Consider the following 24,860-nt stretch of genomic DNA (forward strand, 5'->3'; position numbering starts at 1 on the left):
TTTTCTCTGGCTGCCGTTCTCTATCGCACACACGCTGGGTCTCTCCCGGGCGGTTTTGTTTCTGACACTGGTTCAGATGAAAGTGAGTGAGCGTTTTTGGGCGATGTGAAGAGATACAGCAGCTTGCCCTTATCTCTCCCACACCTGTCTCACCACTTGCGGGTGAAATCTCCATTCTCCATACAGTGAATATGACCCCATGTTTATTATGCCCGGGACGTGCGTTGCATGTAAGTGTTTACTGTTCCACACATTCGGTTTCTGTGCTAGGATGTGCAGTTGAGTCAGGTGTGTACCTATGACAGTTTTAGCCACAGGATGTGGAGAAAAACATTAGTGAAGTTTTGCCCATTGTACAAAGGTGCCTGGGTTTGTTCCTGGCAGGCAGCAGATGCTCTAACCCCACCCCACCCTAGTCCTAACCATATGGAGCCTGTGGCGGAGTAGCCTGCCAGGAACATCTTGATTCAACTTTCTCCCATCACGTGCAGTTTCAGGAAGTAAAAAAAAATAAAAATAGGATACTGCATAAATTTTTTTTATTGCAGAAATTAACGCGTTAAATTTCCAAGCACCTAGTATACACACAAAGTGCCTGTATCGTAACTTCATGAATGGTTATAAAAAAGAAGTCTATAGACACATCTTATATATTCCTTCCTCGACACCGCCGCTTTACATCCAGGTCGTGGTCTAAATAGATGCACAACATTCAGTAGGACACTCAAATGACAATAGTCAAATCATACTGTTCATGTGTTAAACTTGCTATAGTTTACTTCCATGTTGTTTCTTTATCAAATATTAATGTCAAATGTAAATCAAATCAATCACTGAAGCATCAGCGCCACCTTGAGTAAGAAATAACATGTATAATATGTAACACGCATATAGGATACTGATAATTCACCACCGTCACGCTGAAAATTAACATGATATAGTATTAATTTGTATTAATATAGTACTCACTCCTTATATAGTTATGAAATAATCCTAAAAATATAATTTATGGAAGTGCAAAAAAAAAAAAAAAACAACAACACTCTTACATACCTAGGGTCTTAAATGACCCGAAACACTTTTGGAAATCAAGCAGTTATAATGGCACACAACTCTTTTATGAAGGATTTTATAAAATCCTGATGGAAAAAATAAATGCGAAAAAATACTTCCAGGACCAAGACAGCTGAAAAAGTGTCCGGGCACTGTCCTTGATAGTTATAAAATCTCTTGTGAATACTAAATGTGTTATATCGAATTATCCAATACTAGACTTCCTAATACACCATGAAGTGTGGTAAAAAAATCTTTTTTAGATCAAAAGTTTCTGCATCATTTCCATTACAAAGTTTGAATGTGATTTTGCCTCGCCAGCATCAAGCTCTGATATTATGCCAGTCCTTCCCTTTATATGACATGTTTCTTTTTAGTAAGAATTGGATGTCATTTCCATGCCAAACCCACAGGTTTTTTTTTTTACCAAGCACCTAAAAAAAACATGCAAAAAAATAAAAACGTTTTCCTAAAATATTGATGAAATTTTAAATAATACCAAGCTGTAGATATTTTATTAAATTGTTTATTATGTTTCTAGAAGTGTTGGATACATCGATCAAATAAAAAAATGGCATATCGGATGAAACTAGAGACTCTAATCTTTTGACTCAAACAGGTTTCAATGTAAAAAATGAATTAGTTTTCTTACCAAAAGTAGTTTTGTTGCCGTTTCTTCCTAAGACAAACTCCGCTGTGATCAGCGCCATGTTGTTTTGTCATATGTCCCTGTGTGTCGAAAGTTTAACCCTTTATTGACAGCACAGAGTCTTCTGAACTGAGATCACATGGTTTAAACTAATTTAAATTATGTGTTGCGTATAGCAAAGCTAAACATCCACACATGTGTACACGGTGTCGCGTGAGGTTAAGCAGAGTGGTGAAAAAAGACATTAGTTTAATGACTTATAGTGTAATACAAGTGCTTATGACTTTTGAACAATAGGTGGCGCTGTCACCAAATTTACATGGTATTGTCAAGGCTTGATCACAATGCCACATGTGAAGTTTCATGTCAATATGTTACATGAAAATATAATTCGTTAATGTGTTACATGGTCTATCAAAAAGCTTTTCATAACCTTTTGTCATGAGTGTACCTAGATGATACATGGCAAATTTTGTGCAAATAGGATGCACAGTCTAGGAGTAGTTTAAAAAAGAGGGTTTTCAATTTAATTCAAAATCACAGACAAGAAGTTAATGCCGACCATGGAAAACTGGGTATCAGTCAACACCATTGCGCTCCAAGGAATCTAAGGCAACCAGTCGCATGATTTTAGGCCAAAGTATTCAAAAGTTATTAGCAAAAATAGCAATTTTTCATATTCTTGGCCACTAGGTGGCGTTATGCAGAAACTGTAAAGGTACGGTCACATCATGCTTGTGATGACATATACCAAGTTTTGTGTCAAAATGCTAAAGCGTTGCGAAGACACAGCCTCACGTTCATTTTGGCCTGCATGTGGTCGAATTTGTTGATGCGTTATACGAGAATGGTTTGGTCTATCATCATGAATGTCAAACTTTTTTGTTATGAGTGTCTCAAGATGATGCATGCCAAATTTCAAGCGAATCGGACATACGGTCTAGGAGGAGTTTGAAAAAGCATTTTCTTTGTTGGTAAAATTCAAAATAGCGGAAAATCTACTGGCGGAGCTTAATATGATGCAACCTATTGGGACTCTACCCAAGGAGTTAGAAGAAAAAATTATTTTGTTTCTAGGACTTACGGTTTAAATGTGATACGCAGAAACATAAGTGAAACTTTGAACTGTTGGTGGAGCTAGAGGGTTTCAGTTAGAGACCCCAAATTTTGTGTGGGGGGTATTCATACCCACACCTACCAGTGTGCTAAATTTCACCATTTTCCTACATATGGTTCTATGGGCTGCCATAGACTTCAATTTGAAATAAAGCACTGAAATGTAATTCTTTCTTTCATGTCGACCAGTCCAATGTCACATCTTGGCAACTCGGGTATCATCTAGAATTCTGAGTTTCCCACTTGTAAATACGACTTCACCTGGTCATTCATGTGCTCGGAACTCGTAATTACGATATTTCCGACTCCACTTGAAGGTTGCATGTGAAATCACTGATCTAGGTAACTATGAAGGATTTGTTGTGGTATAAGATCTTGTTGTGAAGTGAGTCTGTGCACGTCTGATGTGATCTGATTCCCAAATATTATTGAGGTCCCAGCACGACCACTTATCTGGATGTGTATGTGTGTGTGTTCTTAGTCAGTGTCTGAGTTGCATAATGTTGCTTCAAAACACATTCTAATCAGAAATTTGCCCGCTGTCTCTATCCAAAGCTCTGCTCATTTCCTGTTCAGTCTGTTCTTCTTGTGCTCATTCGTAGACAAAATTCCCACTTTTGACCAGTTCTGAATACTAATAAGAAGTTAAAAGAGCCATTATTAAAATGAAATCCATCACATTGTCTCTCTCTGCTGATTATTAATACAGTGTGTTCTAGTTTGATCTGATGTTAATTGCTGTGATTTAGATACAGATTCACTGTAATTCTGTAGGTGGATCTATTCCTCGTTGCTGCAGGTGTAGAATTGTTCCTCAAATTAAATTAGAAACACTAATGTACTGCTTTGCTTTGCGTGGGGATCCGTATTGCCGTATCGAGTTTACTTTGCAACCATTTTTTAAATTAAATTTATTAAGGAGAAACAACAACATTTAAAAAGCAAATCTAAGTTAACTTTACTTGCATCTAGTTACAGTACCTTAACTTAAATAGTTAAGTTCATTATATATAATCACCAAGTTAAGTAAACTTAACCCTTTAAGCTTTGAAGATGCTTTTAAAGATTTCCTGTTTCAGTGGCATACACAAAATTAAAGTTTTATAACATAAAAAACAAACAAACAAAAAAACAAGGAGGGTCAACTGTTTGGTATCATTGTAAAGAAGACTTTTCAAAATTTTCAACAATATAGATAATGATAAATTCTAAAACTCTCAGACTAAGAAACTGCTGAAAAAATCACACACAAAAATGTACTTTTTTTCTTATTTTTCTTATTTGACATTATATATCTCTGGTTATAAATAAGATAGCTCCGTAAAACTGCTTTTGTTTTGTTCCCAATCGTGTCAACTGTACCTGAGAAATGTTTTGTGTTGATACGACAAAGCAATCAAAAGTTATAACATTACAAATATAATTTATCATAGTGTCCAAAAACATCTCCAAACAAATAAAACATAATAATTGTACATCAGAACTAATTACACATGCAAACACAACAATGACTAAAGGTTTGTATAGCATGCAGACATGATTTTAGTAATGAGATTTCACAGAATGAGTTTCATTCTGTGTCATTTGAGTCATCATTGAGTCTGTGTCATGTATTTGGCGCCATCTCCTGGTGGTCATATGTAACATTGTGCTTCATGTGGATTATCTAATGATCTCTGCATCTGATTATCTTGTGTGTGGACTCGTTTGAAAGATAATCACCTCCTCTAAGTAATGATATGTGATATTTTATATTCTGTTTATTTTTCGTGAAATTATAAGCAAAAATGCTGCATATAAGCATTACCTGTTCACATGAAACATAATTGTCAAAGACATATACTTATTCATCAATATATTTTCATCTGTAGGCTGGTTGTATTCTACTCTTTGAGAGCTTTCCAACAACATATGAAACATGACTATTTGATGAGTTTGATGTTTTTACTGATTACAATAATATGTACAGAGCAATTCTTTTTTGTCTGCAAATTTCAAAGCACTTGTTCAGTTTTGGTCATAATGTCTACATGCATTGGAAAGTAGACAAGTACTGTAGTACCGTACTGTACTGTAGACTGTAGTTATTAATACTTTGAAGACAGTTTTTTTTTTTTCTTGGGGGCCCATCTGAGCTTAAAGGGTTAATTAGACAAGTTTTGGAGATGCCATTACTCGATTCAATTGAGTAAAGTCAACTTATTAGTGTTTTCAGTGCAATATTCAATATTTGCATGCTAAATTGCGATTGGACTACTGCATCTGTTTGCATACTTGAGGGGATATTTCACACAAAAATTTAATTTTCATTTACTCTTCCTCATGTTGTAACAAACCCATATTAATTTTTTCTTCCGAGGAGATTTGAGGCAGAATGTTAGGGACTTATAGCCTCAGTCACCATTCGCTTTATTTTTCATGCAATGAAAGTGAATGGTGACTGAGGATAACATTCTACATAACATCTCCTTTTGTGTTCCACTGAAGAAAGTCATACAGGTTTGGAATGAGGGTGAGTAAATGATTGTCTTTTTTTCTTTCTTATATTTATTAATTAGGGCTGACAATACAAAAAGTGACTTTAGAATCCAATGTATTGTTTATTTGCATATTATTGAACATAAGTCAATCACTGGCCTACAGTTCACAGCAATCCATTTTACAACTGAATTCATCAATCATCGAGATTTATTATAAGGGCTTGTTTAAGGATGTACACCTGCGTCAGACGGACACTTTTGGAGTGTCTCACTTTGGTTGTGTCGCATCATAAACATTCTTTAGGTCGCTGTGTCAAGTTAAACGTAGTTTAATACTTAGAATACAGGTGGTACTTTAAGCTTGAATTGCACAGGAATCTTGCTTATTACGGTCCAGGGACATGATTAATTGCTTACATTTTTTTAATGCGTTATTATTTATATAGTTAATCGCACTGAATTAACACTGGTATCTCTTTCAGGTAATGCAAATCTAGTAATAAGTACACATACTTGTTGTCACATTTGGTAGTTATATTTGTCTTGCTGCTTAATGTTTCATAAACATCTACATCTTTTCCTCATAAATACAGATATGACTGTAAATGACAGAGCTCTGCTGGACTGAAGCGATTAGAGCGTATCCGTTGTGGCCGTCTCTTAATCTTCCTCCTCACATCCCTTGTTCTGTTTCTCCCATACGCACTTAATTTCTTTTGCTGTTTAACTCTGGGCAGTCTGCGTCTGGCAGAATGTTAAATAAGATTGTGTATTTACACAAACACAACAGTGTTGGGCCGATGTTGATTATCACATTTCTGCAGCCTCTCTAGCATTACACCACCAACTGCAGATTTAAAGCATAAACACAGTGTGGCCTCGTTTTATGAAGCTCATATTGATTTCTGCAAGCACAGAGCGATAACTCAATCAGCGTATGCTCTATTTTAAGAAGCGCTGGAGAAATGCGGCTGAGAGATGTGAGTAAACGTTAAGTGTTCTGTCAGCACAAACATACACCACTGTCTGTATTCTACATCATTCTCAACTGGTTTCGCATCAGAACCCAGACATAACACAATATAGTGCAACAGTGTATTCTTCCCATTCATTTTTGCCATAGAGATTTCATAAAATCCTTCATAAATGCGTTCTAAGCCATGAATCAAACCAACCAGCTCTGAGGTGAATCACAACATTACAAACTTTAGTTTTGAAGCAAAAAAGTATTTGAAAGAGGAGGTCACGTGACGCCATGCAGGGAGCAGACGTGTGAGCAATGAGCTCTGCGCACTTTGCTAAATTTGTCATTATTTTTATGTGATAATCTGGTGAAATTCGATACAGTCAGTTACACATTTGCTCTATGAGGTAAAATATGGCAAAGAAGTCAAAATCCTCAGGCTCTGGAAACATTGAAAGACACTTACGTGCTCAGGATGAAAGCCCTGTCAGGCCTACAGACCGAGGACTCGATTTGGTTGGTGCGAGGAGAGAGGAGATCCAGCATCAACTGTCCAAAATGTCGGTGATGCTGACGAAGATTCTTGCTGATTTGGAGGATCTCGCTGTTATACGTCGATCGATTACGGCGATGGAAAGAAAATTCTCTGAGTTAGTCACAAGAGTGACGGATGTTGAGAGACGAATCGTTTGTCTTGAGTCATCAGAGAGGGGATTATCCGCTAATCCACCCGTGACAGGATTAGCGGATAATTGCAGGAATAACATCCGAATTGTTGGAATTCCTGAGCATGAGAAGGGCAGAGATATGGTGAAATTCTTGGATGAACTCTTCCCGAGTCTGCTCGACATAACGGGCCACGGGCTGGAAATCGAGCGAACTTACAGAATTCCGGCGGGTAGATCTACTGAGGGAAACAGGCCCCGATCGATTTTGGTCAAATTTCTGAGATCATCCGATAAAGATCTTGTGTTGCGCCAGGCGAGGAACAAAGGAAGGCTTTCTTGGAAGAATCACAGTATTTTCTTGTATTTTCGAAAAGAGAGAAACGCGAGCAATTCAAGGAGTGTAAGAAACTCTTGCATCAAAGAAATATTGTTTTTGCACTGATGTTTCCGGCCAGACTGAGAATAGAGACGAAGGATGGTCGCAAAGTATTCACGTGTTCGAAACAAGCACTGTCTTTTATACAATCTATGAGTGAGTAAACCATTGGGGTTTTTCTCATGTAAGTGGATCGACTCGCTGTTCATTGACTCTGCTGTTGGAGGAAGTTGGGTGTCATTTTTGTTTCTTTATGCTTGACTCCGCCTGGCGGCTGGAGTCTGTTTGGTGGAATAACACTTTTCCTTAAAGAATCTTTTGCATTGATGGAAGATCGCTTCTGTACTGAAGTTCCCGGCCAGATTGAGATTAGACACTATGGATGACCGCAAAATGTTTACATGCCCACACAAAGGATGTCTTTTTTACAGTTGGCGGTCTGAGTAAGTCATGGTGTATTCTTTTCATGTGCCCTCTGAGGGAACTTGACTCTTGATCACCCGAGGAACCGGGATTCCTGTTTTGCTGCTGTTTATGATGGTTCCACCTGACGGCTGGAGTTTGCTTTGTGGAGTAACACTGCTTTGGGACAGTTTTGTGGATGAATCTGCACGTTCTTTGTTCTTATGCCTCCTGTTGGCTGGGGTTTGATTTGCGGAGTTTTTCTGCGGGACATTGGAATGATTATGTCATCTGCTGCGTTCATAAGCAACCGGTTCACCGTTCATCTGTTTCACTGTTCGAGGACACTGAACGGTTTATAGCGGCTGGAATTTTGTTTTGTGGAAGAACACATCTTTTAGTCAGTTCTGTGAATGAATCTATACGTTACGTGTGTTTATGATGCCTATTGGCAGAGGTTTGTTTTACAAAGTATTTTCTGTTATGTAATTTTGCCTTACAAATTTGTGAGGCATAATTGAGCAATCCGATGGCAAAGTTGTCGTGTGGGCTCTTGCAGGCGTGCATGGACCTTTTGAGTTGGCGCTCTCGTGCGCGGGGTTAATGCGCACGTTTTCTTTTTTTCTTTTTTTTTTTGGTTCGGGGGGGAGTTCGGGGTTTGATTGTTGCACTTATGGGGATTGTGGCCAGTATAATCTTGTTTTTGACACACAAGATGTCAATCGTTAATATGAATGGATTATCCCTCTCCACATGGAATGTGAATGGGTTGGGGCACCCCATAAAAAGAAGAAAGGTTGTTACTTTTCTTAAGCGTAAGAAATATGATATAGTGTTTCTTCAAGAAACACATCTCTCCCCACAGGAAGCTGAACAATTTGGGAGGATATGGGGTGGACATGTTTTTTTTAGTGCTGGCTCAAGTAAGAGCAGGGGAGTTATTATATTGATAAATAAACATCTACAATTCAAATATCTCAAACAGATTAAGGATAAATTAGGAAGAGTCATTATTGTTTTAGCTGAAATTCAAAGGCAAAGGTTGATTTTGGCTAATATTTACGCACCTAATGCTGATGATCAGGGCTTTTTTATAGATCTTGAAGGGGTGTTGCAAACCGCTGGCACCCCTTATGATATAATATTGGGAGGAGACTTTAATCTATTGATGGACTCAATCCTTGATCACAGTGAAACTAAAGTGTGTAAACCCCCTAGAGCAACATTGACGCTTCACAGGATGTGTAAAGATCTTGGTCTTACAGATATTTGGTGACTTTTGAACCCATTTAGTAGGGACTATACATTTTTTTCATCAGTTCATAAAATCTATTCTAGAATAGATATTTTTTTGATATCTAAGTCCCTCATTTCATCTGTTGTTGATTGCTCAATTGGAAACATCTTAGTCTCAGATCACGCCCTGGTGAGTTTAGAGATGTTGCCATATATGGAGAAAAATAAATCATATAGTTGGCACGTTAATGTATCCCTTTTGCAAAATCCTGATTTCCAACCAATGTTAAAGACTGAAATCAGTGTTTATATGGAGACCAACTGGTCCTCAGTATCCTCTGTTGGCGTGGCTTGGGAGGCACTTAAGGCGGTTGTTAGGGGTTGGATCATACAGTATGCCTCATTCCTCAAAAAATCCAAAGCACGAGAACTCGTGGAGTTGGAAGGAAATATTAAAAGTGCCGAGGCAGAGCTGAAATGTCATATGTCATCTGATGGCCTCAGAGAATTGACCCGATTTAAATATATATATAATGCTATTTTGTCACGGAAAGTGGACTTTTGGTTACTCAGGGCAAGACAGTCATACTTTGAGTCGGGGGACAAAGCAGGGAAGCTTTTAGCTAGATATATAAAGCAGAGAGAGTCTTTTTTCACCATTCCCACAATAAAATCTTCTGCCGGTGAAATATTTACCTCAACCAGTGATATTAATAATGCTTTTTGGGAGTTCTATTTTGATCTCTATAGTTCCACGTTTTCATCTACTGATGAAGATATTGGAAAATTTGTGGATCCATTAGAACTCCCTAAACTGACGACTGAGCAAAAATCTCTCTTGATTCTGAGAAAACAGGCTGGAGTCTGTTTGGTGGAATAACACTTTTCCTTAAAGAATCTTTTGCATTGATGGAAGATCACTTCTGCACTGAAGTTCCCGGCCAGATTGAGATTAGACACTATGGATGACCGCAAAATGTTTACATGCCCACACAAAGGATGTCTTTTTTACAGTTGGCGGTCTGAGTAAGTCATGGTGTATTCTTTTCATGTGCCCTCTGAGGGAACTTGACTCTTGATCACCCGAGGAACCGGGATTCCTGTTTTGCTGCTGTTTATGATGGTTCCACCTGACGGCTGGAGTTTGCTTTGTGGAGTAACACTGCTTTGGGACAGTTTTGTGGATGAATCTGCACGTTCTTTGTTCTTATGCCTCCCGTTGGCTGGGGTTTGATTTGCGGAGTTTTTCTGCGGGACATTGGAATGATTACATCATCTGCTGCATTCATAAGCAACCGGTTCACCGTTCATCTGTTTCACTGTTCGAGGACACTAAACGGTTTATAGCGGCTGGAATTTTGTTTTGTGGAAGAACACATCTTGTAGTCAGTTCTGTGAATGAATCTATACGTTACGTGTGTTTATGATGCCTATTGGCAGAGGTTTGTTTTACAAAGTATTTTCTATTATGTAATTTTGCCTTACAAATTTGTGAGGCATAATTGAGCAATCCGATGGCAAAGTTGTCGTGTGGGCTCTTGCAGGCGTGCATGGACCTTTTGAGTTGGCGCTCTCGTGCGCGGGGTTAATGCGCACGTTTTCTTTTTTTCTTTTTTTTTGGTTTGGGGGGGAGTTCGGGGTTTGATTGTTGCACTTATGGGGATTGTGGTCAGTATAATCTTGTTTTTGACACACAAGATGTCAATCGTTAATATGAATGGATTATCCCTCTCCACATGGAATGTGAATGGGTTGGGGCACCCCATAAAAAGAAGAAAGTTGTTACTTTTCTTAAGCGTAAGAAATATGATATAGTGTTTCTTCAAGAAACACATCTCTCCCCACAGGAAGCTGAACAATTTGGGAGGATATGGGGTGGACATGTTTTTTTTAGTGCTGGCTCAAGTAAGAGCAGGGGAGTTATTATATTGATAAATAAACATCTACAATTCAAATATCTCAAACAGATTAAGGATAAATTAGGAAGAGTCATTATTGTTTTAGCTGAAATTCAAAGGCAAAGGTTGATTTTGGCTAATATTTACGCACCTAATGCTGATGATCAGGGCTTTTTTATAGATCTTGAAGGGATGTTGCAAACCGCTGGCACCCCTTATGATATAATATTGGGAGGAGACTTTAATCTATTGATGGACTCAATCCTTGATCACAGTGAAACTAAAGTGTGTAAACCCCCTAGAGCAACATTGACGCTTCACAGGATGTGTAAAGATCTTGGTCTTACAGATATTTGGTGACTTTTGAACCCATTTAGTAGGGACTATACATTTTTTTCATCAGTTCATAAAATCTATTCTAGAATAGATATTTTTTTGATATCTAAGTCCCTCATTTCATCTGTTGTTGATTGCTCAATTGGAAACATCTTAGTCTCAGATCACGCCCTGGTGAGTTTAGAGATGTTGCCATATATGGAGAAAAATAAATCATATAGTTGGCACGTTAATGTATCCCTTTTGCAAAATCCTGATTTCCAACCAATGTTAAAGACTGAAATCAATGTTTATATGGAGACCAACTGGTCCTCAGTATCCTCTGTTGGCGTGGCTTGGGAGGCACTTAAGGCGGTTGTTAGGGGTCGGATCATACAGTATGCCTCATTCATCAAAAAATCCAAAGCACGAGAACTCGTGGAGTTGGAAGGAAATATTAAAAGTGCCGAGGCAGAGCTGAAATGTCATATGTCATCTGATGGCCTCAGAGAATTGACCCGATTTAAATATATATATAATGCTATTTTGTCACGGAAAGTGGACTTTTGGTTACTCAGGGCAAGACAGTCATACTTTGAGTCGGGGGACAAAGCAGGGAAGCTTTTAGCTAGATATATAAAGCAGAGAGAGTCTTTTTTCACCATTCCCACAATAAAATCTTCTGCCGGTGAAATATTTACCTCAACCAGTGATATTAATAATGCTTTTTGGGAGTTCTATTTTGATCTCTATAGTTCCACGTTTTCATCTGCTGATGAAGATATTGGAAAATTTGTGGATCCATTAGATCTCCCTAAACTGACGACTGAGCAAAAATCTCTCTTGATTCTGAGATAAACTTTTAGGAGCTTGACGAGGTAATTAAGTCCCTGCCTACTGGCAAAGCTCCGGGGACTGATGGATTTGCCGCTGAATTTTTTAGATCTTATGCTACAGAATTGGCTCCACTTTTGTTAGAAGTTTATACAGAAGCATTAAAGAATGGAAAGCTTCCCCCAACCATGACACAAGCCCGGATCAGTCTGATTCTTAAAAAGGACAAAGATCCAAGCGAGTATAAAAGTTACTGTCCAATCTTCCTGATCCAACTAGATGTAACAATTTTGTCAAAAATTCTGGCTAACCGATTAAGTAAAGTTATGACAACTCTTATACATATAGATCAGGTGGGGTTTATTCGGGGCCGTAGCTCTTCTGATAATATTAGGCGTTTCATCAATATTATGTGGTCAGTAGCGAATGATCAATCTCCGATTGCTGCCATCTCACTTGATGCCGAAAAGAAATGATATGGTAGAATGGGATTATCTTTTTAAGATTTTGGAAATGTATGGGTTTGGGAGTAAATTTATTGGTTGGATTAAGTTACTTTATAGACACCCTGTAGCAGCGGTACAAACAAATGGGTTAATTTCAGATTATTTTACTCTGGATAGGGGCACCCGGCAGGGTTGCCCACTTTCCCCATTGTTGTTCTGTCTTGCCCTGGAACAATTAGCAGCCGCGATAAGAAAAGTGGATGATTTTCCAGGGGTGATTGCGGAAGGTGTGGCGCATAAGCTTCTGCTTTACGCAGATTATATTTTATTATTTGTCTCTGACCCTACTAGATCTATGTCTTGCCTCCACAGAATTATTAACTCATTTTCCAAGTTCTCAGGATACAAAGTCAGTTGGTCTAAATCTGAAGATTTGGCTCTGACAGCATACTGTCCAGTAACGGCTTTCCAGCCGGGCACCTTCCAGTGGCCCAAACAGGCATTAAATATTTGGGTATTTTATTTCCACCAAATTTGTCTGACTTAGAGTTAATTTTGACCCTCTAATAAAAAGATTTTCGAGCGATGTGGACAGGTGGGCTTCATTACACTTATCGATGATTGGGAAGGTTAATGTAATTAAAATGAATTGTATTCCAAAATTCAACTACCTGCTACAGTCACTCCCTATAGATTTCCCCCTCTCTTATTTTAAGCAATTTGAAAATATAGCGAAGTCCTTCATTTGGAATGGTAAGCGTCCCAGATTGCACTTCAATAAATTACATAGGCCGATTGACAAAGGTGGACTAGGCCTACCCAAGATTTTGTTTTATTATTATGCTTTCAGTCTCAGACATTTGGCTCATTGGTCGCTTCCACCTGAAAGGGCCCCTCCTTGGTTTTGTATTGAACAAGAAGTTCTTGCCCCTATTTCGCCATTACAGGGCCTGTCTATCAAATTAACCGGTGAAGTGAAGTTACACCCAGTCATCTCGCATTTGAACTCGGTATGGACAAAAGTGTCCAGAGTGTTTAATTTGGACATTTATTTGAATGCTGCTTCGAGTATATGGTTGAACCCAAAATTATGTATTAACAAGTCCCCCTTCTGCTGGTCAGAATGGATTGTCAGGGGGGTTGCTGCACTCGGTGATCTATATGAGAACGGAGTGTTGAGATCCTTTGATAATTTGACTCAACATTTTGGGATTCCCAGATCTCAGTTTTTAGGTATTTACAGTTGTGCCACCTGCTCTGTACTATTTTTGGAAGTAGCGTACACCCCACTAAAGCGGCAGATACTTTGGGAGAGGTGCTTGCTGCTTTTGGTAAAGGACATGAGGCATCAGTGTATTACACTTTGCTAATTCAGAGTTTAGGGGATGGAGCTTTAACTTCTATTAAGAGATTATGGGAGAAAGATTTTAATTTGGTGTTGGAGGATGGGGTGTGGGCTGGGATTTAAAAAACATCAAGTCTGCATCTAGAGATGCAAGGGTGCGCCTTATGCAATTTAAGATTTTGCATCGATTTTATTGGACCCCCTCTAGAATGTATAGGCTTGATCTTAAAGACAAACCCACCCGCTCGAGATGCCAATCAGAAGATGGGGACACATCCCATGTTTTTTGGGGATGTGTTAGGATACAAGAGTTTTGGTTGAAAGTACAGAGGTTCGTATGTGAAGTGGTCAACACACGGTTTTCGTTTTGCCCCAGATTGCATGTTTTGGGGGATGGAGCGTTCCTGCATGTGGGTGATAAATATGTGGAGAGTTGGGTCCTGACTGGCGTGATGATTGGCAGGCGGTTAATTCTCAAGGGATGGAAGTCGTCTGATGCGCCCTTGTTTCGTGAGTGGTGCGTTGAGCTGGGTAGGGTGGCGGCATTTGAGGAGATGGTGTACAGAAGGCTGGATAACATGGATATTTTCATTAGGAAGTGGGGCGGTTATCTGGCCTGTTTGGAGGGTTCTTGGAGAGGGGAATTGAAGAGGGATTTCTTCACTTTTATTTTTTTATTTTATTTTTTTTCTATGTCTAAATATTTCCTGTTTTATTGTCTATTTGTGTGTCTTTGTCAGTTGACTTCCGATCACTAGAGTGCTTGTTTGTGTCGGGTGGAGGGATTATTGCTCGGGGAGGAAAAAAAAAAAAGTTTTGATTTCATGTGGTTTGAGGTTATATTTTCTATTATGTCTGTGTGATTTGCTGCATGAATCAATAAAAATGTGTTAATTAGTAAAAAAGTATTTGAAAATCAGACAAGAAGACAAAGATACACGACTGTTTACTTAACGTCTTTAATGAGGGAATGAACTACAAATACCATGATGCATTGCAAATGACGTAATCAAATAAAAAAGGATGGAAAAATTTTAAACTATTGATTTAAAGTTGTCGATTATAGGCATATGTGACGCTCCTGTTTTACCCGCTCCGTACGGGACTCGAACTGCGTCTCCGGCATGGGAGACGGGTGAGCTAACAAGGAGGCTAATGGCTATAGCCCCTAGCGTCAGTTGCTAGTGCACCTCTTGAGGTCAGGAGAGTGAGATTTATACACTGTAGCGTGGAGGAGGGTGGGGCCAGGCTGGACCCCGCCCTCCTCCGCGCTACATACACATTGCACAGCTATCTATCAGCTGGCTCCCGTTACACTCACCCCCCTAAACCTCACTCCCATCCGGGTCACGGCACCATTGTGACGCTCCTGTTCTACCCGCTCCGTATGGGACTCAAACCGGCATCTCCGGTATGGGAGGTGGGTGCGCTAACAAGGAGGCTAAAAGCTACAGCCTCTAGCATCAGTCGCTAGTGCACCTCTCGAGGTCAGGAGAGTGAGGTTTATACACATTGCACAGCTATCTATTAGCTGGCTCCCGTTACACATAGAACTAATACACATAAATTTTATTGCAAAATATTCAGATATACACAAACATATAAGTAGTTTGAGAGTGTAGGGAGAGCGACTCGATTGCATCATTCACAGTGCATCATGGGAGTGAGCTCTTTTGGTGCACTTTGTTTGCTGGGTTTGTCTGATTGGTGGATCTTTCTCTTCGGGATCATAGGTAATGTAGTTCTTCATCAAAAATTCTGCTAAACAACACGATTTCTTTAAAAAAGTTGAAATAACGTGGACAGGTGGCTTCAACAGAAGCATATACCATCGATTAACAACCTCAGAGCTCATGATAGGTCTTTAAACGTTTATAAGTTATCATTAAAATTGATTCACATATGGAGAAAATGAATGGGGTTTTTACTTCAGGAATGATACTGTTGCACTCTATACCAAAACTGATTCTAATACAAAAATACACAAACATAACTTTAAATTTATATATATATATATATTTATTTATATATAGTAACTAATTGATGTTAGAGGTTTCTAAATTTCTCTTGCATTTTGATGGTCGACACAAAAACACATTGTGGTCGACACAAACCATTTTTATAATCACTGCAAGTAAATCTGTATTTAATGTAGTCTGGGTGGTATTTTCTCTTACATTGTGTAGTTTTCTTCATGGTTTTTGAGGGCATGTCTCACACAACCAATGGTTTTTGGAAAAAAGTGTTTTGAGAAAATTTAAATTTAAGAGACTAAAAAAAAAAATAAAAAAAAAAATAAAATAAATAAATTTCGAAGAAAATCTGAGAAAAAAATAAAATAAAATAGTTTTGCCCAAGAATAATTTTTATTTGCAGAGATTTTTTATTTATTTATTTATTTTAAATAGGCTCAGGACGGCACTTAGACACCTAAAAAGGGCTTTTGTACGTGTGTTCTTTATGTAAGAAAAAACATTATATTTCATGTTGTGAAGTATTTAAATTCTCTGTATGTGTGTTTTTATATATGTGTGTTTATTACATAGCTTTTTGGAATACTTGATTATGATTGGTTAATGATGATATTCTGTGGTCAAATATTGTTGTATAATGACACTAAACTGTCTCGGGCTTGTGATTTCCCGATATAGTTGTGGTAATTTCATGTCTTTTGTATCACTTCACACTATCTTTCTTCTCACATAATATAATCATTTACACTTAACCCTCCTATGGTATTGAAAAATGGCTCCTCCCTTTGGTATTCGCGGTCATTTTTGACCAGAAAGGTCAGATGTGTAACCCTTTTTTTGATGATGATAATGATACCATTTCTTCTTCCCTGAAGTAAGGGCAATAAAATTATGCATTTCTTTTGGTATTTTATGCTATTTTTTAAAATCATATTTACATGTAAATTTCTAAATGTTACAATTAATTTGCATATACAAATAAACAAATTTTTGAAAAAACAAAAAAGCAATTCAGAACCTATACTTCTATAAGTTGAAACATGAAGACAATATGAGAATGTGACATAAATTGGAGGCAGATTGCTGACATCTGGTGAACAAAATATAAATAAAAGGACTTGAAAACCATGTCATGCTAGTAACAGCCAGTAGATTTTGTAGTCTGATGGCTTGTTGTAACCTAATTTTATATTTTATCATGAGATATGCATTTGGATATATATTTAGACATTATCAAACTATTATTTGTCAAAGTTGATCATTTTAAATTTGATTTGAAGTGTCAGTTTTTGCAGTTAATGTCATTATGCTTGCAATCAATCCTGACCATGGTGTTACAAAGAGAAAACACAGAATAAGCATTTTTCTACCAATAATTTATTTCAAACATAAAAGTAAATGCATAATAACGTCAAGAAAATAAACATCAAGAAACAGAAATGAACTGCAAAATTCTGAAAGTTCAATTAGAGAATAAAACAGAAGAATCAGAGTAAACATACACTATATGGCCAAAAGTTTGTGGACACCATATGTGCTTGATGAACATTTGATTTCAAAACCTTAGGCATCAATTTCCCCCTTTGCTGTAATAACAGCTTCCACTCTTTTGGGAAGGCTTTCCACTATACTGTATGTAGTAACAGGCTGCAGGGATTTGCACTCATTCAGACACAAGGCTATCAGTGAGGTCAGGAACTGATGTTGGTCGATGGGGCCTGACTTACAGTTGCTGTTCCAGTTCACCCCAAAAGTGATCAGTGGGGTTCAGGTCTGGGCTTTGTGCAGGCCAGTCGATATCTTCCACACCAGACACAGTAAAGCATTTCTTTATGGACCTCACTTTGTTCACAGGGGCATTGTCATGCTGGAACAGAAAAGGGCTATCCTCAAACAGTTGCCACACATTTGGAAGCACACAAAGCCCAAGCCATTACATAAAGAATCATTAAGATTTTTCTTTACTGGATTTAATGGAGTAACCAAATCGTTTATTAGAAGGGGATGTCCACAAACTTTTGGCCATATAGTGTAGTATACTATAGTTTCTATAGTAAAAATTTATTTTGCAAACGTGTGTGTGTTTTGCACGGAGGATGTTTTAGAGTCTCACCCTGTAATTTCTGTCTGTTTTTTTCTTCATTGTGGCTGATTTATTGATTGTATTTAACAGATTTAAAAAAATTGCTCTGTTTTTTGGTCTTTCCCAATTATTTTCAATGGCGGTCACTCAGTTTTGACTGCAAATACCAAAGGTGTCACTTTTTTTTTTTACGACCACTTAGACTTGTCGAATGAAGCCCAATTTGTTTTTTGTTTTTTTAATGTTTAGATGGCAAATGGAGGAAATGTCACCAAGTCTTGTACTGCTCAGATAAGGAAACCATTTTTATTAAATGAGGAAAATGTACACCATAGGAGGGTTAAATCAATATTTTATGTCCATTTATGTATTTATTTGGTAAGTAGCAGTGTAATAAGTGAGTCAGCTGGCAATTATCGCAAAATAAACCCCTTCAAGCTGATACAAGACTACTTCATTTACTGTACATTATCCCTTACGTGTGTTGAATGTTAAGTATCTATTAATAAATAAATATATGTGTTTGTGTCTTGCAGGGCAAGCCGTATGTCTTTGACAGAGTTTTCCCCACCAACAGCACACAAGAGCAGGTGTACAACACCTGTGCCAAACAGATTGTCAAAGGTGAATTTGTGTTTATGTGTTTAAAGGATATACAGTATATTGCCAAAAATAAATTGCTTGTTATTTGGGTCAGATAGCATCCGCACCCAGAGCATCCTCACAACTGTATAGCAATGCATTAAAACCATTCAGAAGACCTTAGCAACCAAATAAAAACACCAGACAACAACCCAGTAAGTGTGTTAATACTGTAGTTGTGTATCAAGTGCTCACAGAAGAATTCTTCAGATGTTTGTTGAAGATTGAGAGAGACACTGAGCTGATGGGTGCATTTTACAATGGTTTTATTTCAGTGCTTTCAGTTTTATTTGAGTCTGTTTGATGAGATCAGACAGTTCGAGTGGGGGAGAGAGTTTCGTCTTCTGTCTGTGTATCAAGCCGGCTGAATTCAGTCAATAGTTTCTCTAATGGAGATTCATGAACAACTTTCGTTCTATTTGCTGGCTTCTCAAGGTAGTTCACAGTATGCAGGTGCTCTATAAATGTTTATATGTATTTCTCTCTAGAGCTTCAGCACATTAGAATAAAACTGTCTCTGTTTTTCACCACAGATGTTCTGGACGGATACAACGGCACCATCTTTGCATACGGACAGACGTCTTCTGGAAAAACTTTCACTATGGAGGTACAAAACTTACATATGAAAGGCTAATTTTTACTTATTAATGAATAGTTGAGCCAAAAATGAAAATTATGTCATTTCTTAACCCTCATGTCGTTCCAAACTTGTATAACTTTCTTTCTTATTTAAATTGCAAAAAGATATATTTCGAAGAATGTCTCATGCTCCTGCAGTAACACCTCACCTTATATAACATCCAATAATGCAAGTTCAAGTCAGAATGAATCTATTCAGATGTCAGTATGGCACCTCTCTCTCAGGGAAAACTTCATGATTCTAACGACAGAGGAATTATTCCTCGGATTGCTGAAGACATCTTCAACCACATTTACACCATGGATGAAAATTTGGAGTTCCACATTAAGGTCCTAATTCATATTTACACATCAGTTCAGTTGTTTTCATGTGAAGATATTAAGAGGTTAATTTTGAATTGCATGCACTCAGATAATTCTGCACAATCACATTCAATAACTCTTCATCTTTACTCATTTTTTTCTTTTCTCTCCTCAGGTCTCGTACTTCGAAATCTACATGGACAAAATTCGTGACCTTCTTGATGGTAAGTCTGCAAACTATATAAACTATAAGAAAAGTATATAAACTTTAACTACAAACTATAAATAAACTATAAACAAACTATATACAACTATGAACTGTAACTATAAACAAACTATATAAAACTATATACTGTATAAATAGAATATACTGTATATTCTTTAATGTTAAACAATACACAAAATATACTGTATACTATTACTATAAACAAACTAAAAACTGTAACTATAAACAGAATATATATGTGTATAATATAAATGATAAATAAACTATATAACCTGTAACTGTTAAATAAACACACACTATACAAAACTATAAACTATACAGAAACTATATATACTATTACTATAAACAAACTATATACACTATAAAGTATAATTATAAACAAACTATATAAACTAAAACTATAAATCATAAACTATATAAACTGGAAACTGGAACTATAAACAAACTATATAAACTAAAACTATAAATCATAAACTATATACACTATAAAGTATAATTATAAACAAACTATATAAACTAAAATTAAAAATCATAAACTATATACACTATAAAGTATAATTATAAACAAACTATATAAACTAAAACTATAAATCATAAACTATATACACTATAAAGTGTAATTATAAACAAACTATATAAACTGGAAACTGGAACTATAAACAAACTATATGAACTAAAACTATAAATCATAAACTATATACACTATAAAGTATAATTATAAACAAACTATATAAACTAAAACTATAAATCATAAACTATATACACTATAAAGTATAATTATAAACAAACTATATGAACTAAAACTATAAATCATAAACTATATACACTATAAAGTATAATTATAAACAAACTATATAAACTAAAACTATAAATCATAAACTATATACACTATAAAGTATAATTATAAACAAACTATATAAACTGGAAACTGGAACTATAAACAAACTATATAAACTAAAACTATAAATCATAAACTATATACACTATAAAGTATAATTATAAACAAACTATATAAACTAAAACTATAAATCATAAACTATATACACTATAAAGTATAATTATAAACAAACTATATGAACTAAAACTATAAATCATAAACTATATACACTATAAAGTATAATTATAAACAAACTATATAAACTAAAACTATAAATCATAAACTATATACACTATAAAGTATAATTATAAACAAACTATATAAACTGGAAACTGGAACTATAAACAAACTATATAAACTAAAACTATAAATCATAAACTATATACACTATAAAGTATAATTATAAACAAACTATATAAACTAAAATTAAAAATCATAAACTATATACACTATAAAGTATAATTATAAACAAACTATATAAACTAAAACTATAAATCATAAACTATATACACTATAAAGTGTAATTATAAACAAACTATATAAACTGGAAACTGGAACTATAAACAAACTATATGAACTAAAACTATAAATCATAAACTATATACACTATAAAGTATAATTATAAACAAACTATATAAACTAAAACTATAAATCATAAACTATATACACTATAAAGTGTAATTATAAACAAACTATATAAACTGGAAACTGGAACTATAAACAAACTATATAAACTAAAACTATAAATCATAAACTATATACACTATAAAGTATAATTATAAACAAACTATATAAACTAAAATTAAAAATCATAAACTATATACACTATAAAGTATAATTATAAACAAACTATATAAACTAAAACTATAAATCATAAACTATATACACTATAAAGTGTAATTATAAACAAACTATATAAACTGGAAACTGGAACTATAAACAAACTATATAAACTAAAATTATAAATCATAAACTATATACACTATAAAGTATAATTATAAACAAACTATATAAACTAAAACTATAAATCATAAACTATATACACTATAAAGTATAATTATAAACAAACTATATAAACTAAAACTATAAATCATAAACTATATACACTATAAAGTATAATTATAAACAAACTATATAAACTAAAACTATAAATCATAAACTATATACACTATAAAGTATAATTATAAACAAACTATATAAACTGGAAACTGGAACTATAAACAAACTATATAAACTAAAACTATAAATCATAAACTATATACACTATAAAGTATAATTATAAACAAACTATATAAACTAAAACTATAAATCATAAACTATATACACTATAAAGTATAATTATAAACAAACTATATAAACTGGAAACTGGAACTATGAACAAACTATATGAACTAAAACTATAAATCATAAACTATATACACTATAAAGTATAATTATAAACAAACTATATAAAATAAAATTATAAATCATAAACTATATACACTATAAAGTATAATTATAAACAAACTATATAAACTAAAACTATAAATCATAAACTATATACACTATAAAGTATAATTATAAACAAACTATATAAACTAAAACTATAAATCATAAACTATATACACTATAAAGTATAATTATAAACAAACTATATAAACTAAAACTATAAATCATAAACTATATACACTATAAAGTATAATTATAAACAAACTATATAAACTAAAACTACAAATCATAAACTATATACACTATAAAGTATAATTATAAACAAACTATATAAACTAAAACTATAAATCATAAACTATATACACTATAAAGTATAATTATAAACAAACTATATAAACTAAAACTATAAATCATAAAATATATACACTATAAAGTATAATTATAAACAAACTATATAAACTAAAACTATAAATCATAAACTATATACACTATAAGTATAATTATAAACAAACTATATAAACTAAAACTATAAATCATAAACTATATACACTATAAGTATAATTATAAACAAACTATATAAACTGGAAACTGGAACTATAAACAAACTATATAAACTAAAACTATAAATCATAAACTATATACACTATAAAGTATAATTATAAACAAACTATATAAACTGGAAACTGGAACTATAAACAAACTATATAAACTAAAACTATAAATCATAAACTATATACACTATAAGTATAATTATAAACAAACTATATAAACTAAAACTATAAATCATAAACTATATACACTATAAGTATAATTATAAACAAACTATATAAACTGGAAACTGGAACTATAAACAAACTATATAAACTAAAACTATAAATCATAAACTATATACACTATAAAGTATAATTATAAACAAACTATATAAACTGGAAACTGGAACTATAAACAAACTATATAAACTAAAACTATAAATCATAAACTATATACACTATAAGTATAATTATAAACAAACTATATAAACTAAAACTATAAATCATAAACTATATACACTATAAGTATAATTATAAACAAACTATATAAACTGGAAACTGGAACTATAAACAAACTATATAAACTAAAACTATAAATCATAAACTATATACACTATAAAGTATAATTATAAACAAACTATATAAACTGGAAACTGGAACTATGAACAAACTATATGAACTAAAACTATAAATCATAAACTATATACACTATAAGTATAATTATAAAGAAACTATATAAACTGGAAACTGGAACTATAAACAAACTATATAAACTAAAACTATAAATCATAAACTATATACACTATAAAGTATAATTATAAACAAACTATATAAACTAAAAAAATAAATCATAAACTATATACACTATAAAGTGTAATTATAAACAAACTATATAAACTAAAACTATAAATCATAAACTATATACACTATAAAGTATAATTATAAACAAACTATATAAACTAAAACTATAAATCATAAACTATATAAACTGGAAACTGGAACTATAAACAAACTATATAAACTAAAACTATAAATCATAAACTATATACACTATAAAGTATAATTATAAACAAACTATATAAACTGGAAACTGGAACTATGAACAAACTATATAATCTAAAACTATAAATCATAAACTATATACACTATAAAGTATAATTATAAACAAACTATATAAACTGGAAACTGGAACTATGAACAAACTATATAATCTAAAACTATAAATCATAAACTATATACACTATAAAGTATAATTATAAACAAACTATATAAACTAAAACTATAAATCATAAACTATATAAACTGGAAACTGGAACTATAAACAAACTATATAAACTAAAACTATAAATCATAAACTATATACACTATAAAGTATAATTATAAACAAACTATATAAACTAAAAAAATAAATCATAAACTATATACACTATAAAGTGTAATTATAAACAAACTATATAAACTAAAACTATAAATCATAAACTATATACACTATAAAGTATAATTATAAACAAACTATATAAACTAAAACTATAAATCATAAACTATATAAACTGGAAACTGGAACTATAAACAAACTATATAAACTAAAACTATAAATCATAAACTATATACACTATAAAGTATAATTATAAACAAACTATATAAACTGGAAACTGGAACTATGAACAAACTATATAATCTAAAACTATAAATCATAAACTATATACACTATAAAGTATAATTATAAACAAACTATATAAACTGGAAACTGGAACTATGAACAAAGTCTTTGGATGTCACTCAACCGAAATTTAAGTCGTTGTTCACCGAAAATCTTCCCCTCAGCATCAGCTCTCAAATCTTATTTGTGCACATTCAAACCTGGTGCATTCGGCCACAAGACACAAAAAAACAACGTGTTTACTACAGTGTTTTTTGCTCATTAACAATTTTTATGATACTTTTGTCCTTTTTAGAGTAGAGTAAAATGCTAAACATCTTTAACAGGGTTTGGAACGACATGAGTGTGAGTTGACAGAATGTAAATCTTTGGGTGAACTATTCTTTTAACTTTTCCTCTTGTCTTTGTTCTTTTTTCAGTTGCTCCGAGTGTTCTCTTGTCCCATTTTCTATTTTTGTTTCCCCTCTCTGTCTTTCAGTGAGTAAGACAAACTTGTCTGTGCATGAAGACAAGAACAGAGTTCCGTATGTGAAGGTGAGTTGAATCACGCTGCCGGGATTACACAGGATTTGAATTATAAACAGATGTCTGATTAAACTGGTCATATATCACAAGGAATAAAATTACCCTCCATCTTTTGAGATAAATACGTAGCTCTTTAGAGGACAGGGCACGACATTTTTTCTGAAATACTGTACTTTTGCATTCCCTTGCAAT

General features: G+C 34.1%; 1 protein-coding gene across 3 annotated transcripts in view; it reads left to right on the top strand.

Annotated features, from left to right (window-relative positions):
- LOC127446582 (kinesin heavy chain-like) overlaps window positions 1-24,860 on the top strand; it is a 53,621-nt gene that overhangs the window by 2,458 nt on the left and 26,303 nt on the right. For all 3 annotated transcript variants that reach the window (XM_051707611.1, XM_051707612.1, XM_051707613.1), the window contains exons 2-6: window positions 18,375-18,462; window positions 19,014-19,087; window positions 19,345-19,449; window positions 19,598-19,646; window positions 24,622-24,677. In XM_051707611.1, the coding sequence (XP_051563571.1) occupies window positions 18,375-18,462; window positions 19,014-19,087; window positions 19,345-19,449; window positions 19,598-19,646; window positions 24,622-24,677 (372 nt within the window). The remainder of the gene's footprint in view (window positions 1-18,374; window positions 18,463-19,013; window positions 19,088-19,344; window positions 19,450-19,597; window positions 19,647-24,621; window positions 24,678-24,860) is intronic.

Source organism: Myxocyprinus asiaticus, chromosome 9 (genome assembly GCF_019703515.2).
Source record: "Myxocyprinus asiaticus isolate MX2 ecotype Aquarium Trade chromosome 9, UBuf_Myxa_2, whole genome shotgun sequence".
NCBI lineage: Eukaryota > Metazoa > Chordata > Actinopteri > Cypriniformes > Catostomidae > Myxocyprinus > Myxocyprinus asiaticus.